This window comes from Orbicella franksi, chromosome 11 (assembly GCF_964199315.1).
Source record: "Orbicella franksi chromosome 11, jaOrbFran1.1, whole genome shotgun sequence".
In the NCBI taxonomy this organism is placed as follows: Eukaryota; Metazoa; Cnidaria; class Anthozoa; order Scleractinia; family Merulinidae; genus Orbicella; species Orbicella franksi.
Window position 1 is genome coordinate 11897265 of NC_138155.1, and position 22742 is coordinate 11920006.

At 39.1% G+C, this 22742-nt stretch overlaps 2 protein-coding genes across 3 annotated transcripts in view; one reads left to right on the forward strand and one right to left on the reverse strand.

The window, feature by feature from the left end:
• The window catches only part of LOC145460276 (RNA helicase Mov10l1-like), a 33665-nt gene extending 25536 nt beyond the window's left edge, over positions 1-8129 (reverse strand). The window contains exons 1-4 of the mRNA XM_081445031.1: positions 7232-8129; positions 5458-5598; positions 4230-4463; positions 1584-1799 (exon numbers count right to left, since the gene is read on the reverse strand). Of these exons, the coding sequence (XP_081301157.1) occupies positions 1584-1799; positions 4230-4463; positions 5458-5598; positions 7232-7995 (1355 nt within the window). The 5' untranslated portion in view covers positions 7996-8129. The remainder of the gene's footprint in view (positions 1-1583; positions 1800-4229; positions 4464-5457; positions 5599-7231) is intronic.
• Positions 8130-8177: 48 nt separating this feature from the next.
• Positions 8178-22255, forward strand: LOC145460311 (GATOR1 complex protein NPRL2-like). Of its 2 annotated transcripts, XM_081445070.1 has the most exons (12): positions 8178-8352; positions 9092-9183; positions 11496-11664; positions 11908-12016; positions 12930-13069; positions 13937-14034; positions 16807-16843; positions 17733-17826; positions 18519-18636; positions 19160-19321; positions 19913-19959; positions 21831-22255. In XM_081445070.1, the coding sequence occupies exons 1-12, from the start codon at positions 8275-8277 to the stop codon at positions 21896-21898; spliced, it is 1212 nt and encodes a 403-aa protein (XP_081301196.1). In that variant the 5' UTR covers positions 8178-8274; the 3' UTR covers positions 21899-22255. The 2 variants fall into 2 exon arrangements, with proteins under 2 accessions (XP_081301196.1, XP_081301197.1); XM_081445071.1 differs by lacking the exons at positions 8178-8352; positions 9092-9183 and adding an exon at positions 9197-10164.
• Positions 22256-22742: the final 487 nt, after the last annotated feature.

Below are 22742 nucleotides of genomic sequence, written 5' to 3' on the forward strand. Positions count from 1 at the left end.
CGCAAAACGTATGGTAAATGGGCTTTTTCCATGGCGGCACCAAGGCTCTGGAACAAACTACCCCTCCAGATCAGACTTTCATCATCAGAGGCAGTTTTTAAGGCTAATCTTAAGACTTATCTTTTTAAGCGTGCATTGATTTGTAGTTTTTACTTTTTATTTGTAGTCTAATTGTATTATATAGTGTATTTAATTCTTAGGATTTTAACTTTTAGGATTTAGGATTTTAGGTTTTTAAAGGATTAGGATTTTAATTTCAGGATTTTAAACTTAGGATTTTAATTTCAAAGTACTGTAAAGCACCATGGACAATTAGTGGAAAATGGTGCTATATAAAATAATGTATATTTATTTATTTATTTATTTATTTAGTTAGTTAGTTAGTGAGTGAGTGAGTGAGTGAGTGAGTGAGTGAGTGAGTGAGTGAGTGAGTGAGTGAGTGAGTGAGTGAGTGAGTGAGTGAGTGAGTGAGTGAGTGAGTGAGTGAGTGAGTGAGTGAGTGAGTGAGTGAGTGAGTGAGTGAGTGAGTGAGTGAGTGAGTGAGTGAGTGAGTGAGTGAGTGAGTGAGTGAGTGAGTTAGTTAGTTAGTTAGTTAGTTATTTATGTGTAATTGGGCAAGACACTTCACTCTCACAGTGCCTCTCTCCATCCAGGTGTATAAATAAGTACCGGCAAACTTAATACTGGAGGTAATCCTGCAATGGACTAGCATCCCATCCTGTGGGGAGTACATGTAAGAATACTCCTACAGTAGTTGCTTTGTACTACTAAAACTGGGATAAGCGCTAACCTGATGGGCCACTTGGCTCGAATGCAGACTTTACCTTTACCTTACAGTATACAGTATGTGCTCTACACTATGGAAACTGATACATGTCCATGTGCACACTGGCCTGATAGGCCAATAGGCTCAAATGCTCAAACCTCTTTCTCCTAATGTGCCAGGGTTATTGACTCAGTGTAGCCTTGAATGGAAGACTATCCCATTACAAAGTAAAGCACTTCTAGTAAATGCCATGACCCTTTGGAGATTCCAAGAACATGCAAGATATATGTAGTTACCAGAAAACACAGAATAGGGGAGAAGTGCAAGCCTCTCAAATGTTAGTACAAGGAAAACTAAGGTGGTAAGGTATGTCGGGTAGGTAACATCTGTTTTCAAGCCAAGTGACTCATCAGTCTGCACCCTATCTATCTATCTATCTATCTCCAGTTTCTGTAGCATAAAGTGACTTGAGGAGTATCTCTACTCCCCTCTGGGTGGGGTGCTATAACAGTAGTCCATCACAGGGGGGGGGGGGGGGGGAGGGAGAGGGTTACCCCCAATATTAACTTTGCTACTAGTACCCATTTATACACCTGGGTGGAGAGAGGTCCTGTGAGAGAAAAGTGTCAACTTGCTTAGGAGCCCAACACAGTGACCAAGGTCAGCGTTTGTTTCCAGACACGGGGAGTCTGGGTCCAGACAGAGTCTCCACACAGCTCTCCAGTAGACTAACCATTACGCCCCCCCCCCCCTTCCTACCTCCTACTAAAGAAAGAGTATACAACCACACTAATCCTGGTTTAAAGGAATTGTGTACCTTAACGGCTTCTCTCCTGGCACAATCCATCCTTCCCCACTTTTGCTATCAGCAACCTTTCTCCAAGCTTCTTTGGTTCTGTTGTGTGACCGCTGGTATGGCACTGATGGTCTCAGAGCAGCTTGTTGAGGATCCTCCACATTGGAAGTAACGTATCGTCCAATTTCAAACCCTCCAAAGTTGAACACTAAGAGATGATTGACTCTGCCAAGGTTTCTGAAGAAAAAAAGACATTAATGAAAAGTAAATTATTTGATTAACAACTGAGTATTAAACAAATTTATTAGTTATTTGTTTTTGTGCATCACTTTGATGGCTAAATAGAAAGTCATATTTGAGGACTAATTAGCATAGGAAATCGGTCTGTTTGAGAAACAATTAAGCATTAACAAATTATTGTATGGGTGAACCGATTGAACTTTTTAGTAATTTCCACAAGTGGCTGTGGCAGCCACCCAAGGAAATTACTAAAAAGTCCAATCTGTCCACAAGTACAATTAATCCCTAATTGTCTTGAGAAAAAAGGACTTATTTCCTTTTAATAATACAGTAACCATAAATAGAAGCTTCTAACTGCTGTCTTATAGTTGTAGAGGGTTATAAATTGAAACCACACTGTGATTAAATATTTTAGTTTTGTAACTTCAATTTTCTCAACACTTTTTGCGAAAGTGCTCCACAATTTTTTTTTTTTTTTTTTTTATGGAAACGAGCCACAAAGACGAGCAAGTCCCAAGTTTGTAACATTAAGTTCAATTTTATCGGCTTTAAAGCTGCCAAAACTCTGAACGCATTCGGCGACTTTTTGATGAATGATCTAAAGGATTTCAAGGAAATGCACATCAAAATGGTAAAAGTGTTATTTTACTGACAAACATTTCGCATGAGAACGTTTTATGAAAAGTTTACAGCATTGATTTAAACTTTGTCATAGAGCTAGAGGTACAAGGACGAATCCATTTGGGAAAACAGAGCTAAAGCGTGGAAAGACAAGTGAAGTTGAAATGGGAAGACTAGTTAAACGTTTGTCAACGAACTTTGTAAGTTCTTCCAAAGATTTTCATGCCATGGACCTTCATTGCTTTGCTTGGTTGGTAGCTGATATATTCCTCAAACTGGAAACCTCTCTCTGCTAGTAGCCACCATTCTTGGAATTACCATCGTTCACTGATTTCAGATTTTTTCACATTTTTTATTAATTGACACTATTTACAGACATATTTCACTATTGCACACTATTACAAAAAATTCATTAAAGCTTCATGAGAGATTTTCTTGTCTTCATGGGGTTTGAGTCAGCAAAAGTGACAAACATGTGGCCATTTTCGTCCTTTGCAAACTTGAAGAGTGCAATGCACAAGTCAGAGTTTTCTTGCCTTCCTCTTAAACCAAAATGCTGGGTCACCAATTACCAATTGAAGTTTTCTTCAGTTGACTAGTTGGCCCTCTTTCCAGAGCATTTCTTCTTCTTCCCAGGTAAGTACATCTGTTGAGTATGGACTTGTTTCATTGTCTTCGTGCTGAAGAGTAAAGGCTTTCCCCTTTAAAATTTAGTTAGACTCTACAAATTTCCTCAGTCCCCGAATAATTAAAACTTTGTAACCTTTGTTCTGGTAGGAGTAGTCTAAGGATGTTTGCATAACTCCCAGGGACTCTGGCTTGAGGTTGCTGCCGTCTTTTTTTCCCTCTAGGTTGGTGTAGAAATCTCAAAGAATTTAGTTGAGATCTTCTAGCAAGATATTTTCAATGCCTTTCGGTTCTCTCTTCTCATTAGCCCACTCCAAGTACACTCCATTTCATGCTGTTTTTGTTTACTGCTGCTTCTTCATACGCAGCTTTTTTTTTGTCTGAAATGGCAACCTGAAAGTTTTACCCGACTTCATTGCTCAAATGCAACCAATACAATTAAAATTCAATTGCTCAGCTATTGATACAATTTGGGATAATTTGATTAGATTCCAACCAATCAGAAGCTAGTATTTATGGTAGCAGTATTAGTAAATTAATAACATTTTAGTATTTCATAATTCCAAAAAAATAACATTGTACAGTAGATTTGGGCAAAATTATGAGAGATAATTAATACCTAGTTTTTTCCTCACTTTTTTTAAACATTATTGATATTAATGAGAATAATTATTCGTTAAATTTCAAAATCTTTGAAAGACTGCAATAAACAATTGACTGTGCCATTTTAAGTTCATCACAGATAATACGCAGCACTGGCTGAACATTTTATGAACACATTAAATTATTTTATTTTTATCAATTTGATGAAAAATTTGGATAATGTTTACATGCACTAAAGGCGTCCGAGGTTATGTATCGATCAATACCCTCAATCGATATCCTCGAATGACCCTGGATCAACACTCAATTGATACTCAGTCAACACTCCACTGATGCCTCTGTTGACACTTAATTGACATAACAGTTGACAGTTGGTTGAGAATCATATGAGTTGGTCGACATGGCTGCCTATTGATCGAGTGTTGATCAAGTGTCAGTCAAGATTATTATGTGGATCAAGTGTCGATCAAGATAGCGATTGAGAGTTGATCGAGGGTACTGATTGACGCTGGACTGCAGATGCCTTTAGTACACTATCCAAAAAGTTTAACCTAAAGTATTGTCACAGCATCATACTTTGCATTGAATATAACAACCACTTGCTTGGCCTGGTTTGGAGGTATTTCCATTCCTGGTGCTAATAAGGATCCTTGGAGTAACAGTTCCTCAACAGAACAAGATCTGTTCCGACAATGGCTGCCCTGTGCATCTGATTGACAAAGAGGTTTGTTGGCCAACTGGATGCAAAACTGAGGGTCATCTCTAACTGATGTACAAGACTGAAATATTTGTCCTTTTTCACCATTGTTGCTGTTCAAGACAAATATGATTGTATGGTTTGTGATAAATGCTACATCTTCAATTTATTGCAGGTAAAAACCTGTAGACATTTACATAGAATAGTTGACTGTCTACAGGTGAGTTTTTATTTTTTCTGTAAACCATAATTATACCTGCCCTTAAGTATTTTAATATCAAATAAAATAATTATTAAAAGTATACTTTGGATTTTAAATTGAACAATCACTATAATTATTAGCAGAATGAGCTGGGATAATTCGTGATCAGATGTAAGTAACACAGCACTACCAAGTCAATGTGAAATGTTTCATTAAATAAAACAATAAATATTTGGAAAAGGGAAGTCACTGTAGTCCAACAAAGAAAGAGGTAGTAAGAGGGTGGAAGGTTTAAAGGACAGAAAACAATAGGACAGGAAGTAACATTCCAACATTGAGAGAATCACAGGAGAATTAGCAGAAACAACAAAAAAAATCACATTGTAACTTTTAATTAGGAAAAGCTGCACAATTTAAATGTCAGAGTCCCCTTAGATTTGTATCAAGGAGTGGGAACCACAGGGGTGGATCCAGGATATTTAAAGGGGAAGGTGGCTAATACTTTGGGGTTGCAGCATCAATGGAGTGTGCCCCCAAAATCTTGCAATTTGAGAATTGAAACCTGATTTAAAACTGTCACACTTGCCAGGAAAAGAAGCAATGCCACTTGTAAACTAGAAATTACATGTACAATGAGATACCTGTCCATACTTTTTACCTTTGTTTCCGTCACAGTTATATAAAAGTGGACAGGAACTTTGCAAATTGTGAATTAATGATAAATTTGCCAGCTCCCAGCTGGTCACAATGAAGTGATTTTCTCAGTCATATAATAAGTGTTGTAATTTCATTGTAATATTGTTACCAGTAACCCGATCAATAGATAGATAGATATACACCTTTATTTAAAAGTAAAAGGAACAGGCGGTTCTACAGTTCAAGGGAAGATAAGAAATATTCCTTACCTTATCCATACAGTCAAGGTTTTGGATTCTCCTACAATCACACTTCCAAAATCAAGTTGATCTGTGATAGTTAATCCTTCTTTGTTTCTTAAAAGCTCTGCCATTCTCCCTCCCATGAACATTTGGCTGTGTGGTGATGGGCTGGTTAAAATTTATGGTTCAATTTTAGTGTACATGAAATGAAAAGGTACCATGTAAAGTCTGTTTTTGAGGTAAGTAGCCCACCATCAGACAAAAAAAAAAAAAAAAAAAAAAAAAAAAACTGTTACCTCCAGTTACAGTAGCATTACATGTATTAACTGGAAGGATATAGATTGGATCCTTGGCTAGTCCATTACATGTACATGGTTTTCATTTACTCCTACTTCGTCAGTATCCATTTACAGTATACACCTGGGTGGAGAGAGACACTGCGAGAGTGAAGCGTCTTACCCAAGAAAACAACCCAACAGCCCCCACTAGGGTTCAAACACAGTCCACTTGAATCAAAGACCAGAACAGTAATGGTAAGCATTAGGCAACTGCACATGCACCTTCTTATTTTATGCCTGACTCTTCTGATAATAATGTGGGTGCAATAAGCAGTTTGATGGCTTAAAGATTCAGAACTTTTTGTTCGATCCTGGCAGCATCGTGTTGTGTTTGTGAGCAAGTCACTTTACTCTCATAGTGCCACTCCCTTTATGAATAACCTACAAGTAGCTTACAGTTTATTTATGGTGGATAGGAGCCCATCACATGATGGGCTCTAGTGGACCAATGTCCCATGCAGTGATACATGTAGCTAGTGGACACAATAGCATTTGAAGCTATCTGTTTCTTTCTGATTCCTGTGTCTGTGTGTGTGTGGATGACATATTGTACTAGTCTCAGTGTTTCAGCCAGAAAATTTTACTCGAAGGCCAAGGCAGCCCCTAAAGACCTTTCTTAGGGGTCAATTTTTTAGGTACATACAGGAGGCATTTTCTGGCATTTTTTTTGTAGTATGTCAGCTCATTGCCCAGGCAGTTCCCCCCCCCCCCCCCCCTTCCCTTTCCCTTCCTCTTTCCACTGTTTCAACAGCGTGACGGGTGCCTGTTCCTCTTACTGTGTGGGGGCTCATGGCTGGGTTGCCAGGATTTACTAGCCATGGGAGCAGTATTCAGCTAGGAGCTGGCTGCCAATAGTGGAAGCTCCTGGAAGTCTCAGGCACCCAACCTCCATTTTAGTGATGCTGTTTTTACCCAGAATTTTTGGGTGCCAAACATGAAATGTTAGTTGCACTGGCGACCGTATTGCCTGCAATTTTGAGCCCTGGGATGGCTTTTAAAATACGTTGCTAGTGTTAAGCTTGCAGCTTTGTAAAAGGAAAGTACCAAATTGGCCCTTTTTTCAATGATTTTTCTGGGGGCCATCTCTGATTACAACACGGGATTCACGCAAATGGCGTGGTCTGGTGTAAACACTGCAGTCTTGTAAACACTATTTCCTAGTATTTTGTCAGGTGTATATGTACATTGTAATAGGCTGGATAGATAATATGTCGTTATATTACCCATAATGCATTATTTTCCAAAGTTGTTCAACCCACTTATCTTATGTGAATAAATGACTTTATAATTGCTGCAATGCTGAACTGTTGGTATGCTCCCTCCTTACTACATATTGTGGGATATGCAGCTCACTCCTCAGTTTGGAGACCAGAACAATAACTTGCAACTTACATATTTTGGCCTGTCTAGGTATCTCTTGAAATACATGTAGTGTAAGCTTACCCCAAGGTTTGCATATGTACCTTAACTTTACAGGAGTTGCCCTTTTCGGCTCCACTTTAATAGCCCTCCATATTGCTTTACGTTGCTGTGACTCAATTGCAGTTACCTTCACGGCATCCCCTCGGCAAGGTCTATATCCCCGGGGGCACACCCCACAGGTAAAGAACACATCTTCGTCAATGTAACCAAACCCTGATGACACATAGGTCAATGTCCCTGTAAAAGTCTTCTCTCGGAGTGGCATGACCCCCCTGACCTCAGATGTTCCGTCACATGACTTCTCAAGATCCAACTTGACCCAGTCCCCCTGATAAGGCGCATAGCCGAAACGTACACAGGACAATTTGAAAGTGACATCCTCATCCACAACTCCAGAATCTTGATCGATGTTTGTTATTATGCCAATAAATGTTTCGGCGGATGAAGCAGGGTTTTTAGCATCGTCAAGTTTCCATTCTTTCATGACTTGAACTCGCGTTGCCTTCCAGCCAGCCGTCTCGGAGTCGCGCGAGGCTTCCACGTGCACTTCGGTGCCAACTTCAGGGCGAATCCCGCCCATAACACAGTCAGATGTGAAGTAAACGTCCCCTTCAATCACTCCTGAGCCATCGTACAGCCTAGTCACTTTGCCAAAAAGATCTTTCTTTAGCCGCGGTTTGCTTGATGTCAAGTTTTTCTTCTTGTCAGCTGTTGTCTTCTGCAGATGGGTTTTGGAAGCACTATCATTTTCTCCTTCATCCGTCCCCCAAACATACTCTGAAATCTTCGTAAATAGTCCAAACATCTTCTGCTACCGCTAAAAGGGACATCAAATAGAAACTCAGTGTCTTAAACGCTTCAAATGTTCGATGATAAGTTTCCATCTTTTGCGCAGAGAAAAAGCCGCCATTTTGTTGTCACTTTCCCAAGGTTTCGCGCGGTCGCGACCTGGACTAGGAAAGACTGGGTACCAAATCAAATCCAACATGGCGGTCGCCATTGCCTCGTTTTTGTACTTGCAACAATGGCCGTCTTTTGGGCAGTTTTTGCGGTGCTGAAGTGGTATAGAATAGAGTAAAACATTATGAACAAGAACAAAGAGCTGGAGTGTATATTGTTCTGTGAATTCCACCCAGTTGCAGGGCCAAAAATCGTTTATCAGGTAATCACCTTCATGTGCTTGAACTTTTCCACTCAAATCTCCATATTAGACAGTCATTGCCCTGGTCCAAAACAGGTAGTAGGTTATCATAACCCTAGTCTGTTTCTTCCTTTTTTTTTTTTTTTTTACCAGTAATGCATTTCGCTAGGAATAATTTTGAAATAAGCTCCCCTTCTCTCATAAGCACCCCCTCAAAAGTGCTTAAAATAAATAAGTCTCCCTGGGGGTTTAATAGAGGATTTACGGTAGTCTAGAAAGGCTCTGCTAACAGGGTGCATGCTGTGATAAGTGTCAAGGGTTAGTTTACATTCAGGACCTTGTGCATTTAAGGTCGCTAAAAATTGAAGCTTATGGCTTTCACAGTAGCTAAAGATGTTCAGTTCAAAAAGATTTGCTTGCCTGTGAAAACTAGTTACCCTCCTGTTGAAAACATGAATGAAAACCCTGCATAGCAGTCCTGCCACCTAACTGTTATATCCTGTGCGACTTACACGAATTAGTTGTTAGATGATATATTTAGTGTGACTCACATGAAGTGTGTTAGAATTAAACCATGTGCTTTTAGAGTGTACACATCGAGCTCGAGTGAATTTGGAGTGTTACACTAACTAATGTACTTCACACTAGCAGGCAGTCCTCTACAGCTACTACATTGCTGCCCACTTCCCTTGAACGTGATGTGAACATGAGAATTTGGTCTTTTTGAAGTGTATTAAATAATGTTATTCAATTATATCAGGTTCCAGAAGACTTCATATCCAAAGAGGAGTTTGACTGCGTTGCTGTTTATATAATCCCAAAACCTGAGCTACAGAGCAAACTCATTACAATGTAAGACATTTTTTAATGCCATGACTTTGTTTTCTTTCAATAACCTCAGTTTTTTTAATGATCATAGTGATTGTGTCATCACAATACACATATACAAACTAGATTGATGTAAGCTGTAACAGCAAGTATGACTTTAAACCTCAATGCATGTGTTCTGATCATCACCTGTCTGGGACATGCAGCACCTGCAGGCATGTAATGGTTAGCTCTCAATACTCTGAATCAAGTGGTCCAGGTTGAAGCTCTGACCATGCCCACTGATTTGTTTGCTTTGTTCAGACAGTGTACTCTAACAGTAAAGTGCCTACCGTGTCTCCATCCAGGTGTATCTATGGGTACTGGTGAATTTAATGCTAGAGGGGTATAAACCTATGACCCTTATCTGGGGGAAGGTGGAAGTACTTGTACTCCTAGCTGCTTTTAAAAAATGCTGAATGAAACTTGGGATGAGCCATGGTCTGTAGGCTTCAATACAGACTTTGTTTACCTTTGTACCAGTATTTTATCAAGATTTTTATCACACAGTATCATGGGCCAATATCTCATTAACAGGGCTTTTTAAACAAAATTGGTTACTAGGAAGTACGGCATAGAGAGCTTTACTAACAGGGATGTACATGTACAGTAGCTTAAGGGCCTCAGCCGGCTGCATGTACTTTCACTGGCTGAAAGAAAACTTGCATCTGCCTGAAAGATTTTCCTATTAATCTTTGGAGGTGTAAATGCCAGAGAAGCTGTCTTGGCTTGTTAATGACCTGGCTTTACTATTGGGAGGTACGGTGGCCTGATTGCTAGTGCACTCGTCTGCGTATTAAGCAGTCTAGCCTCAGACATTATACAAATACTCCTAAGCGCTTCATGTCACAGAATCTGAGATAAGCTCCAGCCTGATTGGCCACTTGGTGTAGTATGCAGACTTTACCATCCCTGTGCTACTACTCATTCTTCCTGCATGTACAGTATTTGCACTGTGATCAAAAGGTAACTAGTAACTACTTAATAACCGAGAGTGAGGTCGTTACGGGAAAATCTCAAACTGAGGCCTTGCCGTATTGACCGCGCGATAGCGAGGTCAATACGGTAGGCCAAGGTTTGATATTTTCCCGTAACGACCGAACGGTCGAGGTTATTAAGTTGTTTATTATATGGCTCAACAATAAAGAAGAAAAGTCATTCGAGTGGAAGTCGTCAATTTACATCCGGCGATGCGTGCGTTTACCGATTCATTCATCGTCTCAAACCCAGGGCAGAACTACACAGTCAGTGAACTTCACCACTGTATTACGTATTCCGTTAAAAACACTCATGTGTTTACGGGAAAAGTGACTGCCACAGCCTCAAAAAGGTATTTTAGTATCGTGGTACCACAAGTTGATGGGGGAGTTTTTCCGACTTATGTGGGGAAACGTCAACGCATATAGAAAAGACAGAAAGTGCTTCAAAATTGTCCAAACCAACGGTCTTTTGGTGAAAGAAAATACTAATGCTTCAGAATGCACTGCTCAAAATAAGCTTACCTCGATCATCGCATTCACTTTCGACAACATATCTTCGCCTTCTTCATTCTGGGATTTATGGATGAACTTTTCAAGCCTTGTGAACATCTGCAGTTGTCAGAAACACTGCTACTGACAGAAACCACCCGAATGTTTACATCTGATGATCCTGGAAGCTGATTTACACTTGCTTGTGTTAAAGCGAGGGAATCTATTTGATGAGAACTTTGACAGAGTTTAATACTTCGGTAATTGTTGTGACTAAGATGATAACTTATAAGTTTCTTCATGGTATTCTACCCAGGATGCATGACAGATCTGCCGATGGTGTTTTACACTTGTGATTTTAGCTGTACTTAAGACTCGGCAAACTCTGATTGTTTTTCACTAGTGCCCGCCAAGGTTACCGGGTGGTAAGTCATCTATCTAAATTTTATTAAGGAAATACCTCTAAACTTTTAGCTACTTACATTCTCTTACTGATTTTAATCGGCTTTCATCGCTTCAATGCGCTTAAATTTTCAGAATCGGGCTCTTCCTAATTTGCATAATCTGTAATCGGCCCGTGGGCATTACGGCTGCATAATGACCGCTCAGATCTCGCTCTTAGCCAATCAGGGCGCGCATTATATCGGCCACAAGCCAAAGCCATATAATAATATTAGATATTTCCTCTTACGATTCCTACAAATATAAAAAATGTTTAGACTTTGCATTTAATTAACTTTTACAAGCTGTCTATCAATGGTGACGTTTATGTAGTCCTTTGTTTGGTAATTTACAGGTACTATATATGATTTTTTTTTTCTTTTTCAGAAATGCTCTTGATCACAAGTTCATTGGTTGCCCCATTAGTATAGAAAATGCCAAGTATTCACGGAATGCTCTAGTCTTCAATGTGTGTTTTGTCCTTGGTCCAAACGTTGACACCGTTCGCTACGAGGGTGTGGTGAAGAAGTTAGCAGGGTATATGACATCACTTGAGGTAATTTAGAAAATGTATTAAATAAGATATCAAAAATTTACATTGATTCAGTGACAAAAGGTAGTTTCATTACATGGCAGAGTAAAACACAAACACAAGAGCGGTTGTATTAAATACATGAATAAAAGAACATGGATGGTAATGTCAGGGGCATATGCAGATATAGAGCATTAACTGATGTTTTGTAACACTAACCTGCCTTAACATTGTAAACATTAATTTATCATTTTGAATTGCTTTCAGCTTGAGTATGGTTTTCTATCACAAGAAGAAACTAAAGCATCTCTTCCTTGTGTCCTTTCGGAAATCTTTCTTGAGCTAAATGAAAAAGGAAAGTGCACAATACAGATAGGTGAGTAAGTTAATTCTGTTGGAATTGTGTAGTAAGTTTTTTTTAAAAAATTCATTGTTTTGCGGTAGGGGTTTTCATCTGCATACAACTGTTGAGGATATACTACAGTAACTGTAAATACATGTAGTTGAAAGTTGTAAAACAAAGTAAATAACAAGTAGAAATGATTTAATCACAAAAATTAATGCAATGCAATAAGAACAGTTATGTTTTATGTATAGTAATGTAGAGTAATGTAAGTAGATGGTAATGTAATGTACGGTTGGTCCTGTATGTAAAAAAAAAAAAAAAAAACTGTTGAGGATACAAAGTTACATTGGTCACTGTATCAAGATCACTCTCACAGTACCTCTCTCCATCCAGAAAGACCTTATCTAGAGAACTGTTAGTAACAGTAGCCTATTGTAACTGAGGTGCTGAACCTGGTTACATGTAGGTCTAACCTGAAACAGACAATCACATGTGATAGATCCACTCCAGGACAAGAAGCAACACTCACATTATGCTGTTGACTTTTAATGAGCCATGTTTTCTCTTGAGTCATCTGATCGCCATGATTGTAACAGAATGTTAATGACGATTATTAAACGTGTACACATACAAAGGCATCTACTCTTTGGGCCTGGTTTTTTCCCACAGGCTTTTGTTGATTTTTCCATAGAAAACAACTCTTAGAATTATTATTTCCTGGAGGGTTGGCTAGAATGACCTCTTAATCCATTTCCCTGTGGCTTCCCTAATCAAATTCTGACCCTGATAGTGTTATCACCTTCCCTGCCCCCCAAATTTCTTTTATCACAGCAATCCTCTGGAAATTAATTTCCCTTAGGTACTGCTACTGCACTAAAAAAGCTGTTCCAGTTCTTCTTCAATATTTGTCAAGGTGAAGTCCTTGTAACATTTGTTTACGCAGATGAGGCTAATACTATTCACTTGAAGTGCAACATTGCCATCAGCAGCAGTCCGTGTTCTGTGTTGGACCATCAAGTGCCAGTGTTTATATGCAACAAGGATGCCTTGTCATCTTCAGCGTGGGATATCACCACACAACAAGTCAGTAACTTTGATGTTCTTTCAAGAATGCAGGGATCCATATTGGCAGTCATCCAGTCGTCCGCGATGGCTAGAAAATTGTTGGGACGACCAAAACAATATGGAGTTTAGTTTAACTCTACCAAAAAAAAAGTTCTTAAATTTTCTTATGAGTTTCCTGCATTCTGACTACTTGTTATCCATTTGGAACTAGTAGAAAACAGGGAAAGATTTGCGGCTTCTTTTTTTGTGATAAAATCATCATTTTGGTCCACCATCATGGAGGACGCGATGAATGAAATCATTGCAGACTCATTGCATGGCATATGAATGGGCAAGTAAAATTTGCCAGGGCAAGTACTGTATGTCATCTGGCATACTTGCCTGGCTGACAACTTGGAGAAAAAACCAATATGGATAGCTGAGAATTACATACATGTACAGCTGTAACTGCCAACTCCAACACCTTAGGTGAGAATCTCCTCCTTGTGGGCGAAAAAGTTGAATCGCATACCTACTCATTTGTCTAAAGAAAACCAGACAAAAATTGTGGTTGAATTAGTTTGGCTTAGTAATCATACAATGAAAAACTGTGGCACACTGTAGGCCTATATGTTTTTCAGTTCCATTAGACTAGGGCTGCATCCCTTTGAGATATTCCTGGTTAGGATCAATGATCTGGGATCACTCAGCCCATAGAGTATCAAAGGAACCATTGTATCCATCCCTTGTTCCTGTGATGTTATGTGATTCAACTGACCATGGATCATTGATCCTGATCCAGGTCATACGTAAGGAACACACCCTAAATTTCTAAATGGCAGATTTCAAAATGTAGTTCTATAATTTTCTAACATGTCATACTGTAATTTTATCTAATGTATGTAGATTTTGCGATATATTGATGGCTTCAACCATGTTCAGAGGATTGCTGCTGAGGCAGATGTGGAAATCAGTCTTGTTAGGAGATGTATGCAGGACATGATGTAAGTTCCACATTTTTACTTGCTTTCAAAGCATTTATTTGTTAAGTGACTACACTCTTGTCAGATTTTAAACAATTGAAGGCTTTCATGCAAAAAGAGCGTATGTACCATTTTGGGTCGATTTTTATTTTTTGCAGGATCGAGCTAAGTTTTGGCAGACTGACTTGTTTTGACTTGAAAAGCATTGTTGCGTAATTGTTTTTGTTGATTTGCACTTCGTTTTCGAGAAATAACGTATGCAGAAAAACTCAGTTTTCCGAGCAGCAGCTTTTCGACCAAATCCTTTGAAGGTGGATTTTGACGCAGCGCGAACTTAAACGGTTATGTTTAGCAGCTTGGACAGCACGATTTTTTTTAAATAGATGTTTTGATTTTTGAAAGAGGTAGAGAAATAGACCGGAAAAAAAATCGACCAACCTCGTATCAAATTGGTGTCACGACAAAACAAACTCGGATGCAGCCCGTTCAGCGTCTTATCCGCTGGTGCTAACGAAGCAACAATAAGAGAAATGCGTAATTATATAAATAATAAAATTAGCGGCAAATACCACGTTTCGGTGACTTCATCGTTTAGCGAAACAAGGTTTCTTTTGTTTTTCGCTCAACAAAAGATCCCCCAAAGATACCCTTGGCAAACTGAGTTTTTTGCATACGTTATTTCTCGAAAACGAAACGCAAATCAACAAAAACAATTATGCAACGATGCTTTTCATGCCAAAACAAGTCAGTCTGCCAAAAATTAGCTCGGTCCTGCAAAAAATAAAAATCAGCCCAAAATGGTACGTACGCCCTTTTTGCACGAAAGCCTTCAATTATTGGTTGAGGTTTTTTTGATACCTGGAATAATCAAGGTCGAGGTAAGTGTTATCAGCCTCAGCCTTCGGCTTCGGCTGATAACACTAACCGAGACCTTGATTATTTCAGATACCACAAAAACTGAATCTAATAATTGTTTTAGTATACACTGTTATAAAGAGAATAACAACAAATGCATTATCGCACCGAACACAGTTTATTTTCAACAAGGCATGTTCTTACTTCTCTGTCCGTGAACTTGACATTGCTCTTGGAAATCATGCATTGCCCGTGCAACCTACAGATTATTCACTAATGTGCTAGCAGATTAGTGAACTGTACGTTGCGCTGTTTCATGTGGCTAAATATCATTTAGGCAAGGTTAAACTCGAGCTAATGCAGCTAGCTAGTGTGCCCATCCAGCTAATATCATTTAGGCAAGTTAAATATGAGCTTATGCAGCCAGCGGTTTCCGCGTTTGGGAGTACATGACCTGTGGGGCGGCCTTCAGGGGTTTTGCAGGGGTTTATGGTTCATTGCATAATATTGTTGTAGTGTATTCTGCTGATTGTTGCGGATCAGTTGCACTGCTTTGCTCGCGAATCATTGCGGATTCTTGCACCCTCTCCTCCCTCCCGTTTTGTTCTTGGTCAGGGTAAGTATTCCCCAGGTAAGTAGATTCCACTGAATTTCTTTCAGTGTGACGGTGCCGGTTAGCGGACGCTCATTGGGTGGTTCCTGCTTTCCAGGGTTGCCATGGATACCTCCTAGCGGCTTATGGCTTTGGCACCCCGCTAACCTTTAAGGCACCAGTTCCCAAGCTCATCTATTTGCGATGAGTTTAACCAGAATTAACTATAGGCTTTTAGCCAATGAGAAGACAGATGGTGACTACAAAGTATAATAATTGTCAGTAGATAATTCACCTGGGAAAGCAGGGTTGGTGCCGTGGTGAGAGGGCTCTCCTCCTACCAATTTGAGCTGTGGCCTGGGTTTGATTCTGGCCCAGTGCCATATGTACATGTAGGTTGAGTTTGCTGTTGGTTCTCACTTTGCTCTGAGGGTTTTTCTTTGAGTTCTCTGGTTTTTCTCCCTACTCAAAAACCAACTCTCTAAAGGATGTGGCTTCCTCTCTAAATATTGTAATCTATTTTTAATACTTACCGCTATTTATTTCAGAAGGATACACTGTACAATGATAATCAGTTTTCCAGCTTGCCCTTCATGGAAGCTGTAACTATTTCAATGTACTAGCTTGACAGTAATTTTCACTAGGATCTCTCTCCAAAACAATAATTTGCACAAAAAAACTTGTGGGATTCTATACTAGTTAGTGGATTATATGCTTCACTTGTCTAAAATTCTAAAATCCAGTAGCCCCACTGTAAAACCCATTAGTCTAATGGCTGGTGGGGCATGGGTTTGTTTGCTTGCCTGTCATTCTACTATGGTCATTTAGTGTTGTGAGGACAACTTGCACCCTGCTCAAGCTATGCTCACTGTCTAACTACTTACATGCAACTTCAGTTACTGAAACGTAAAGTAATTGTATTCATTCTTGCCCCCCCCTCTTGCCCCCCCCCCCCCCTTGCATGGAATGGTACTTTATCATAGGGTTGCCCCTTCCTACCTGCTATCAACATTCTGTTATATACTGCTGAGCAGTTGGTCAGTACAATATACTCGTTATACACCTGAATAGGTGATTTGCATGATGGCGTCATTTGACTACAACTACCAGAATCCTTCACTTTTCTGTTTCTTATGTTTATTAGCACAATTGTTATTTAAACCCCAGTGGGGTTTAAATAGCAATAAAAAAATGAAACATTTCAATTTTGAGACGGTGCTGAGAGCCTGGTCCCCCAAAACATAACAAAATGATTATTTGGCAAAATTTCCAAGCATGATGATCACAATGATATTAACATGTAGTGATGTTCCTTATTCAAAATAAATACACTTTTCTTTCCACAGTCAATGCAAAATAGTCAAACTTATTCCTATTTTCCAGGCAAGTAATCTGTTTATTTCTAAGTGTAAGACTTAGTTAATTTTCATTTTCTGAAGTTTTTACTTCATTTTTAACAAACCCTGATGTCCTGTTTGGTGTTATTTTGGATTAGATTGACTATTATATGGCAAATGTCTTAAGAATGGTTTGCGTAAGGTTCTACCTGATTTAGAGCGGTTTTCACTTGAGTGTCAAAAGGTAATAATTTATTACTGGTTTTGCATCAACTACCACTTTTCACTTTTTATCACATGTAATTCCTTCAAGTTTTGATTGGTCCACTAGAGTGATTATTTTGGTTTTGGTTTTCGACACTCAATTGAAAACCGCTCTAAAAAGCGTATCTGTCATCGGTAGAAGTTTTGCTTCTTTTTGTGGTTCTTGGAAAGGTAGGGGCAAGATCAGAAAATGCCAACCCCTGGGTTAAGCCATGGACGACGCATTACAGGCGTGATTGAGGGGGAACTTGGCATGCATTTCTTATTGATACCATGTTCTTTGCTTTAAACTCCTCCAATGTTGAACTCCAGTTTAATAAACAGTCCATCTCATTATCGTCTATTACAGGAGGTGGAGTGACCTCATGGTTAGTGCGCTCACCTCCAGATGGAGCGGTTTGGGTTTGAGCACTGCCTAGGGACACTGTGTTGTGTTCTTGGGCAAGACACGTTGCACTCAGAGTGCCTCTCTCCACCCAGGTGTATAAATGAGTACCAGCGAATTTAATGTCAGGGGTAACCCTGTGATGGACTTGCATCCCATCCAGGGGGAAGTAGGAATACTCCTAGTCACTTTATGGTACAGAAACCGGGATAAGCTTCAGCCTGATGGGCCACTTGGCTCGTATGTGGATTTTATCTTACCTAACCATGATCTTCTGTTCCTACAGTACTCCAATGTATATATTCCTACACCCGAAGTTAATCAGTTGACGCACGACAAGAAACTACAAGAGGAATGCCTTAACTTTGTTGGAAAAAAAGGTTGGTTGGAACATTCTTCGCCCAAAACGTAAAGCCTTAACTACAGGAGATCTTATTGTGCTATGAGAGGTTTTCGTTAGTTGGGAATTCTATTTCTCAAACTCATTAATAATTTATCAAGTTTAAACAAAAGAAATCATGATGTCGTTTGGACATCTGATTATAATTAGCGTAGATTTTTCGATTTTATTTTTTCGTTTTCTTCTTAGTTTTAGGTTCGATTGAGAAGATATATCAATCACTCAAGACCGACTTTGACCACATTTCCAAACACCTCGGAGTTCGTCAAAAATACTCCTCTACGCGTCATATTTTCAACTCTCTTCTCGGTGTTTGGAAATGTGGTCAAACACACACAGTCGTTCGTGTTTGAAATTGTCTCCGGTTTTACTTCGTAAAGCTGCCGAATAACGCTCGAATTCGTAGCTAGTCAGAGAGTCGTTCCAGTCTTCTATTAAAATCGTTCAGAAAGATGGATTAAGGTTACTAGGTTTACAAGGCTTTGAAACTCATTTTTTGTGAACAGTGAATGTCAATCCTGTCGATGCACATCTAGATAAAACCTCAGATTGACTTTGAACTTACTTGCTAGGGGAATGAGTTATATTTAGTTATAAACATTCATCTTATTAAAGCAGTTTGTTCAATAAACATTTCACAAAATTAATGACATTGAACGTTTTAAACTCCAGGTAGAACCTCGCCTTCATTTCGAGACGTGTTTATGCTGTACTGCGGGCTCAGTCCAGGGGCGACCGTCAGAGACTTGTGTACGAGATACAATCCCGGTAATCTTCGCGTGGATGAGAGGTAGCGAAATAATGAAAGATTTCTACTGAGGGATAATCCATATCATGTAAAATGCATGAAAACTTTGGAACTTTTGAATCTCCTGAGATACAGTAAGAGGTGTTAAAGTTGTAGTCGCCGTTTAAGTTACAAATATTTGAAGTTTTTATGAAGGTTAATCATCCTTTCTAGCCAGATTTCCATGTTTTTGAGAGATATATAACACAGATTTTCGGTTGTGTCGAAAGCACTACTGTAATTCAGAATTGCGTAGGTTTTGCTGTACTGCGTTCTGTGATTGGTTTAGAAAAACTCGCGCCACTTGTTTAATAACCAATCAGATGCAAAAGCGACACAAATTTTCAAGTTGGTCACGTGCTTTTTCCCGCGCTTGGCGCCAGTCACGTGTTTTTGCTTGGTGTCTTCGTTGATTCGTTATGACTGTTGTTAACGTTTTCAAACGATAACTAGGCAATGAACACGTTCTTCACGAGTTATTGATCTTTTGAGCTGAAACACTAACAAATTTTCTTACCTTATCTAGGCGATTAATCCAGTTTGGCATGGTAACAGGAATTATTCGTCGCCTTCATAAATACCCAGTACAGCTAACAACACCAGAGACTGCGTCACTACCCAGAAGCCACCACAAGTTGAGAGGAAAGCATCGAGACTCAGACACGAATAGAGTCAAACTCGACGACAAGTAAGTTTAACAATCTTTCCCTTGTTACAGTGTAATACAGTTGAAGAAAGATGTTTTTTCATCACTAATTTGAAATAAGCCTATTGCAGCTAGGCCATTTACTTATATGAATCACAAATAACTCAAATATGTTTTGACGGTGCTCGAAGCCCAGTCAAAAGTCTCTTGAGTGCTTTAGCCCGGTTCTTGCGATGACGTCACTAGTAGCCCGACCCAGATCCCACTTTGTGCGGTCGTGAACATAGAAATGACAAGTTCAAACGCCCGTAGAAACGCAGGAATTTTATCAATCGAGAAAATTTTTTCGCTGAGGTGATTAGGGAAACTAGTAGATTTTATCATAGAGAAAAACTCGGGGAGGTTAGTGGCACTTTAAAGAATGCCAAAAACGGAAAAAGCATGCAAATATAAAAATGGCCAAGTTTGAGGCCCGTTTCAATTGTCAAAAAAATTGTATGGGAAGAGTTGTAGGAGAGCAAGACCTTGAATGGGGGCAAACCACCATTAAATCTCACAGGCTTTGTATACATCTGCTATTCAGTAAGTCAATTACAAACCTGAAATTGCTTCTTTTGGCTTATTCCTAAACAGATGGTTAGATGGAAATCATAATTATGATGAAATTTGCTGTAAAACAGGTATTGTTAGTTTGTATTGTTCCCTAAAACCATTAGAGATCTTTTTCAAAATATGTTAACCGGTTTAAAGATGATTTCCAGTCGGTACTGCACACTCTCGAGAGTTTGTTTACGTTTTTGCTTTGATTCATGTAAGACGCCACAGAATGTAACATTTCGCAACCACTTACATGAAGTGAATTCAAAGTTTCATGTCAACCGCCATCATGAATGCGAAGCTTAATGCTTCATTATTTGTGATATCACTTGCTAATTTAAAAAAACTTCCTAGTTGTAAAAGTGAAAGAAACTTTTGGAAATGAAGTAAAAATGCCTCAAAGGTAAGGTTAGTGGTTCGTAACGAATAACATTCGCCAACGTTGGGTAGCTAGAACTACGCAGTACGGACTTGAAGTCACCTTTAATAGAGTGATTTTCTGATGGGGGATTGTAAAACCAAAGCTTTGTTAATCACATGTATATCAGACAATCAAAACAAACAGCAGGGACAAAATGAACCAATTAGTACTCGAAGCAAAAACCGCACGAACCAAGGACGGGAAAACGGACAACCGTTGCCAAGCGCGGAAAAACATGCAACCGTTGTAGAACGTAAGAAACCGGGCGAAAGCCGAGCTGCGATCACCTTTGTTTCTACTTCTGATTGGTTTAAAAAACTGCATATTTACTCTAATTTGTTAGCGCACGTGGCGCAAATTTGAACACCAATCAAAAGCTGAGCAATCCCAAAATTCATGCAGAAACACTATTTGCTTCGACCAGTTTCAGTTAAAAATTGTCAATTCTCGCGCACTCTCAACTCATTGCTGATGATAGTCAATGATATTTAAAGATTTCTGTGTCCTTCTTGTGTTAGTTAGGGAGCTTAAGTAGGCCACGACGACGACGGCAACGAGAACGCCACCAAACAAAAGGTTTAATCTGTAGAACAATAGCCGTACACGTGCGTTATAAATCTTTGTAGATTTCTTTGCCGTCCTCTGCAAGATAACAACGTGAAATAACAAAGTCCTGGGTTGTCTGAGGAACGTCAATGACGACGGCTAATTTTTCGTACTTCCATTTGGAATTTAACGCTGTCATTGCATATTTAGCCCGAGCACGTTTTTAGAGCCATTGGCGTACTGAACAGATCAAGACAATCGAGAATTTTGCTGGTAAAATATAAATTCCTTTCTGAGCTCGCCTCGTCCTCGACGTCGCCATCGTCGTTTCGCGCTAATTGTTTCTGCGCATCCTTACTGCGCAAGCAAATTCACATACTACGTCACGCATCGCGCGCGCGCTATGGGGCAGATTGACACTGCTATTAGCTTTACCTGGATTTAAGGATCTTGGACGTTCGGTGACCCCTATTTTCTTTTGATGGATCATTTTCTCTACTGATTTTCTAGGTGTGGCGAAAAAATGAAGAAAATATATTCATTAGAAGTTTAAATTTTTTTGCAAAATGCACCATCGAACTTCGTTCTTTTTAGCTCTTCGTTTATCTGTGCGGCGGTTTCAAATGCCTCTTGAAGGTTAAGTTTTGTGAAAACGTTGGTAACATTTGGAATTTTTTACGCAACAGACCCACTTCTACAAAATATGACTAAGATTGTTTGCCTCCGATGACTCACCTTCGATATTTTAAACTATAAACCCATGTAGACCATGCTGAATTACGTGCGCCAATTTTTCAAAAGCAGGGTAGTTTTCCACACCCTTTATCTCTTAAACGAAGCCGGTGATCCCCAATTTCTTTTGCATTTCTGACACAAGAAACTCATTATCTGACTGCAGTAAAAATTTAAAAAGATCGATCGACTAGAAAATTTTCGCGCGAAACTCCTGACGCTCCCTATTAACTGATTCTTTTCTCTTGTTTTCAGGTTTAACATATCAGGAACTGGAGGATAAAGTTGAAGGAGACCCTCATATTGTGGTGATATGGAAATGACAGCGAGTTTAGAGCGAAATTATTTTCTGTATGACTGAAAATCAAGAGACACTATTGGATGTGACACATTTCCGAGGTCTGACAAGAAACACATCGGAATTATTGTAGATTATCAGATAATGATTTCTCTTCGGATAGAATTATTTTATAATTCAACGCAATTAATGTAGGCCACAAATTCTCGTTTGCAATACGGTTGTTAGTGTTTTAACTTGCATTCAAGCTACTTCCTTACAATTTACCTCTTGTTATTAAGATTTCTGTTGCAGAAACAGTTTTTTTTTTTTGATAAATACAATGATGCAACCATAGCCTTTTTAAAAGTATAAAAATAAAAGCACATTTTAAAATTCTGGGGATTCATTCCACATATGATTATCGCATCAAACAAAAGACGAACTTTGACGAATTGATCATATCTGTTAAGGATAAGTTAAGGATATGGAGGTGGAGAGACCTCACTATTATTGGCAGAATTCAAATTGTTAAGACATTCATTATTCCAATATTCTTTTATCGAGCAAGCATGATCTGCTTAGACAAAGAATTTGTGAACGAGGCCAATAAAATTATCTTTAACTTTATTTGGAAAGGAAAAGACAAAATCAAACGCCTGGCGCTTATTAGTGATATCGAAGATGGCGAACTCAAAGCTCCACACCTAGACTCCATAACTAAGACCCTGAGAATACTTTGTTGCAAACGACTCGCAACAACAACTCCCAACAAGATGATATTCTAGATTTTGCCTATTGTCCGTTGTCACGTGTTTTGCATGTGACGTTGGCCAATCGGCAAACATTTGGATTTAAGGTTTCATGTGAGGTCATTATTATGTGCATTT

Coding starts and splice junctions, on each gene's coding strand:
- LOC145460311 (XM_081445070.1), top strand. CDS start 8,275: ATGAACAAGAACAAAGAGCTGGAGTGTATATTGTTCTGTGAATTCCAC. Junction 8,353..9,091: donor GGCCAAAAATCGTTTATCAG/GTAATCACCTTC, acceptor CAATTATATCAG/GTTCCAGAAGACTTCATATC. Junction 19,322..19,912: donor AGAGTCAAACTCGACGACAA/GTAAGTTTAACA, acceptor ATTCCTAAACAG/ATGGTTAGATGGAAATCATA.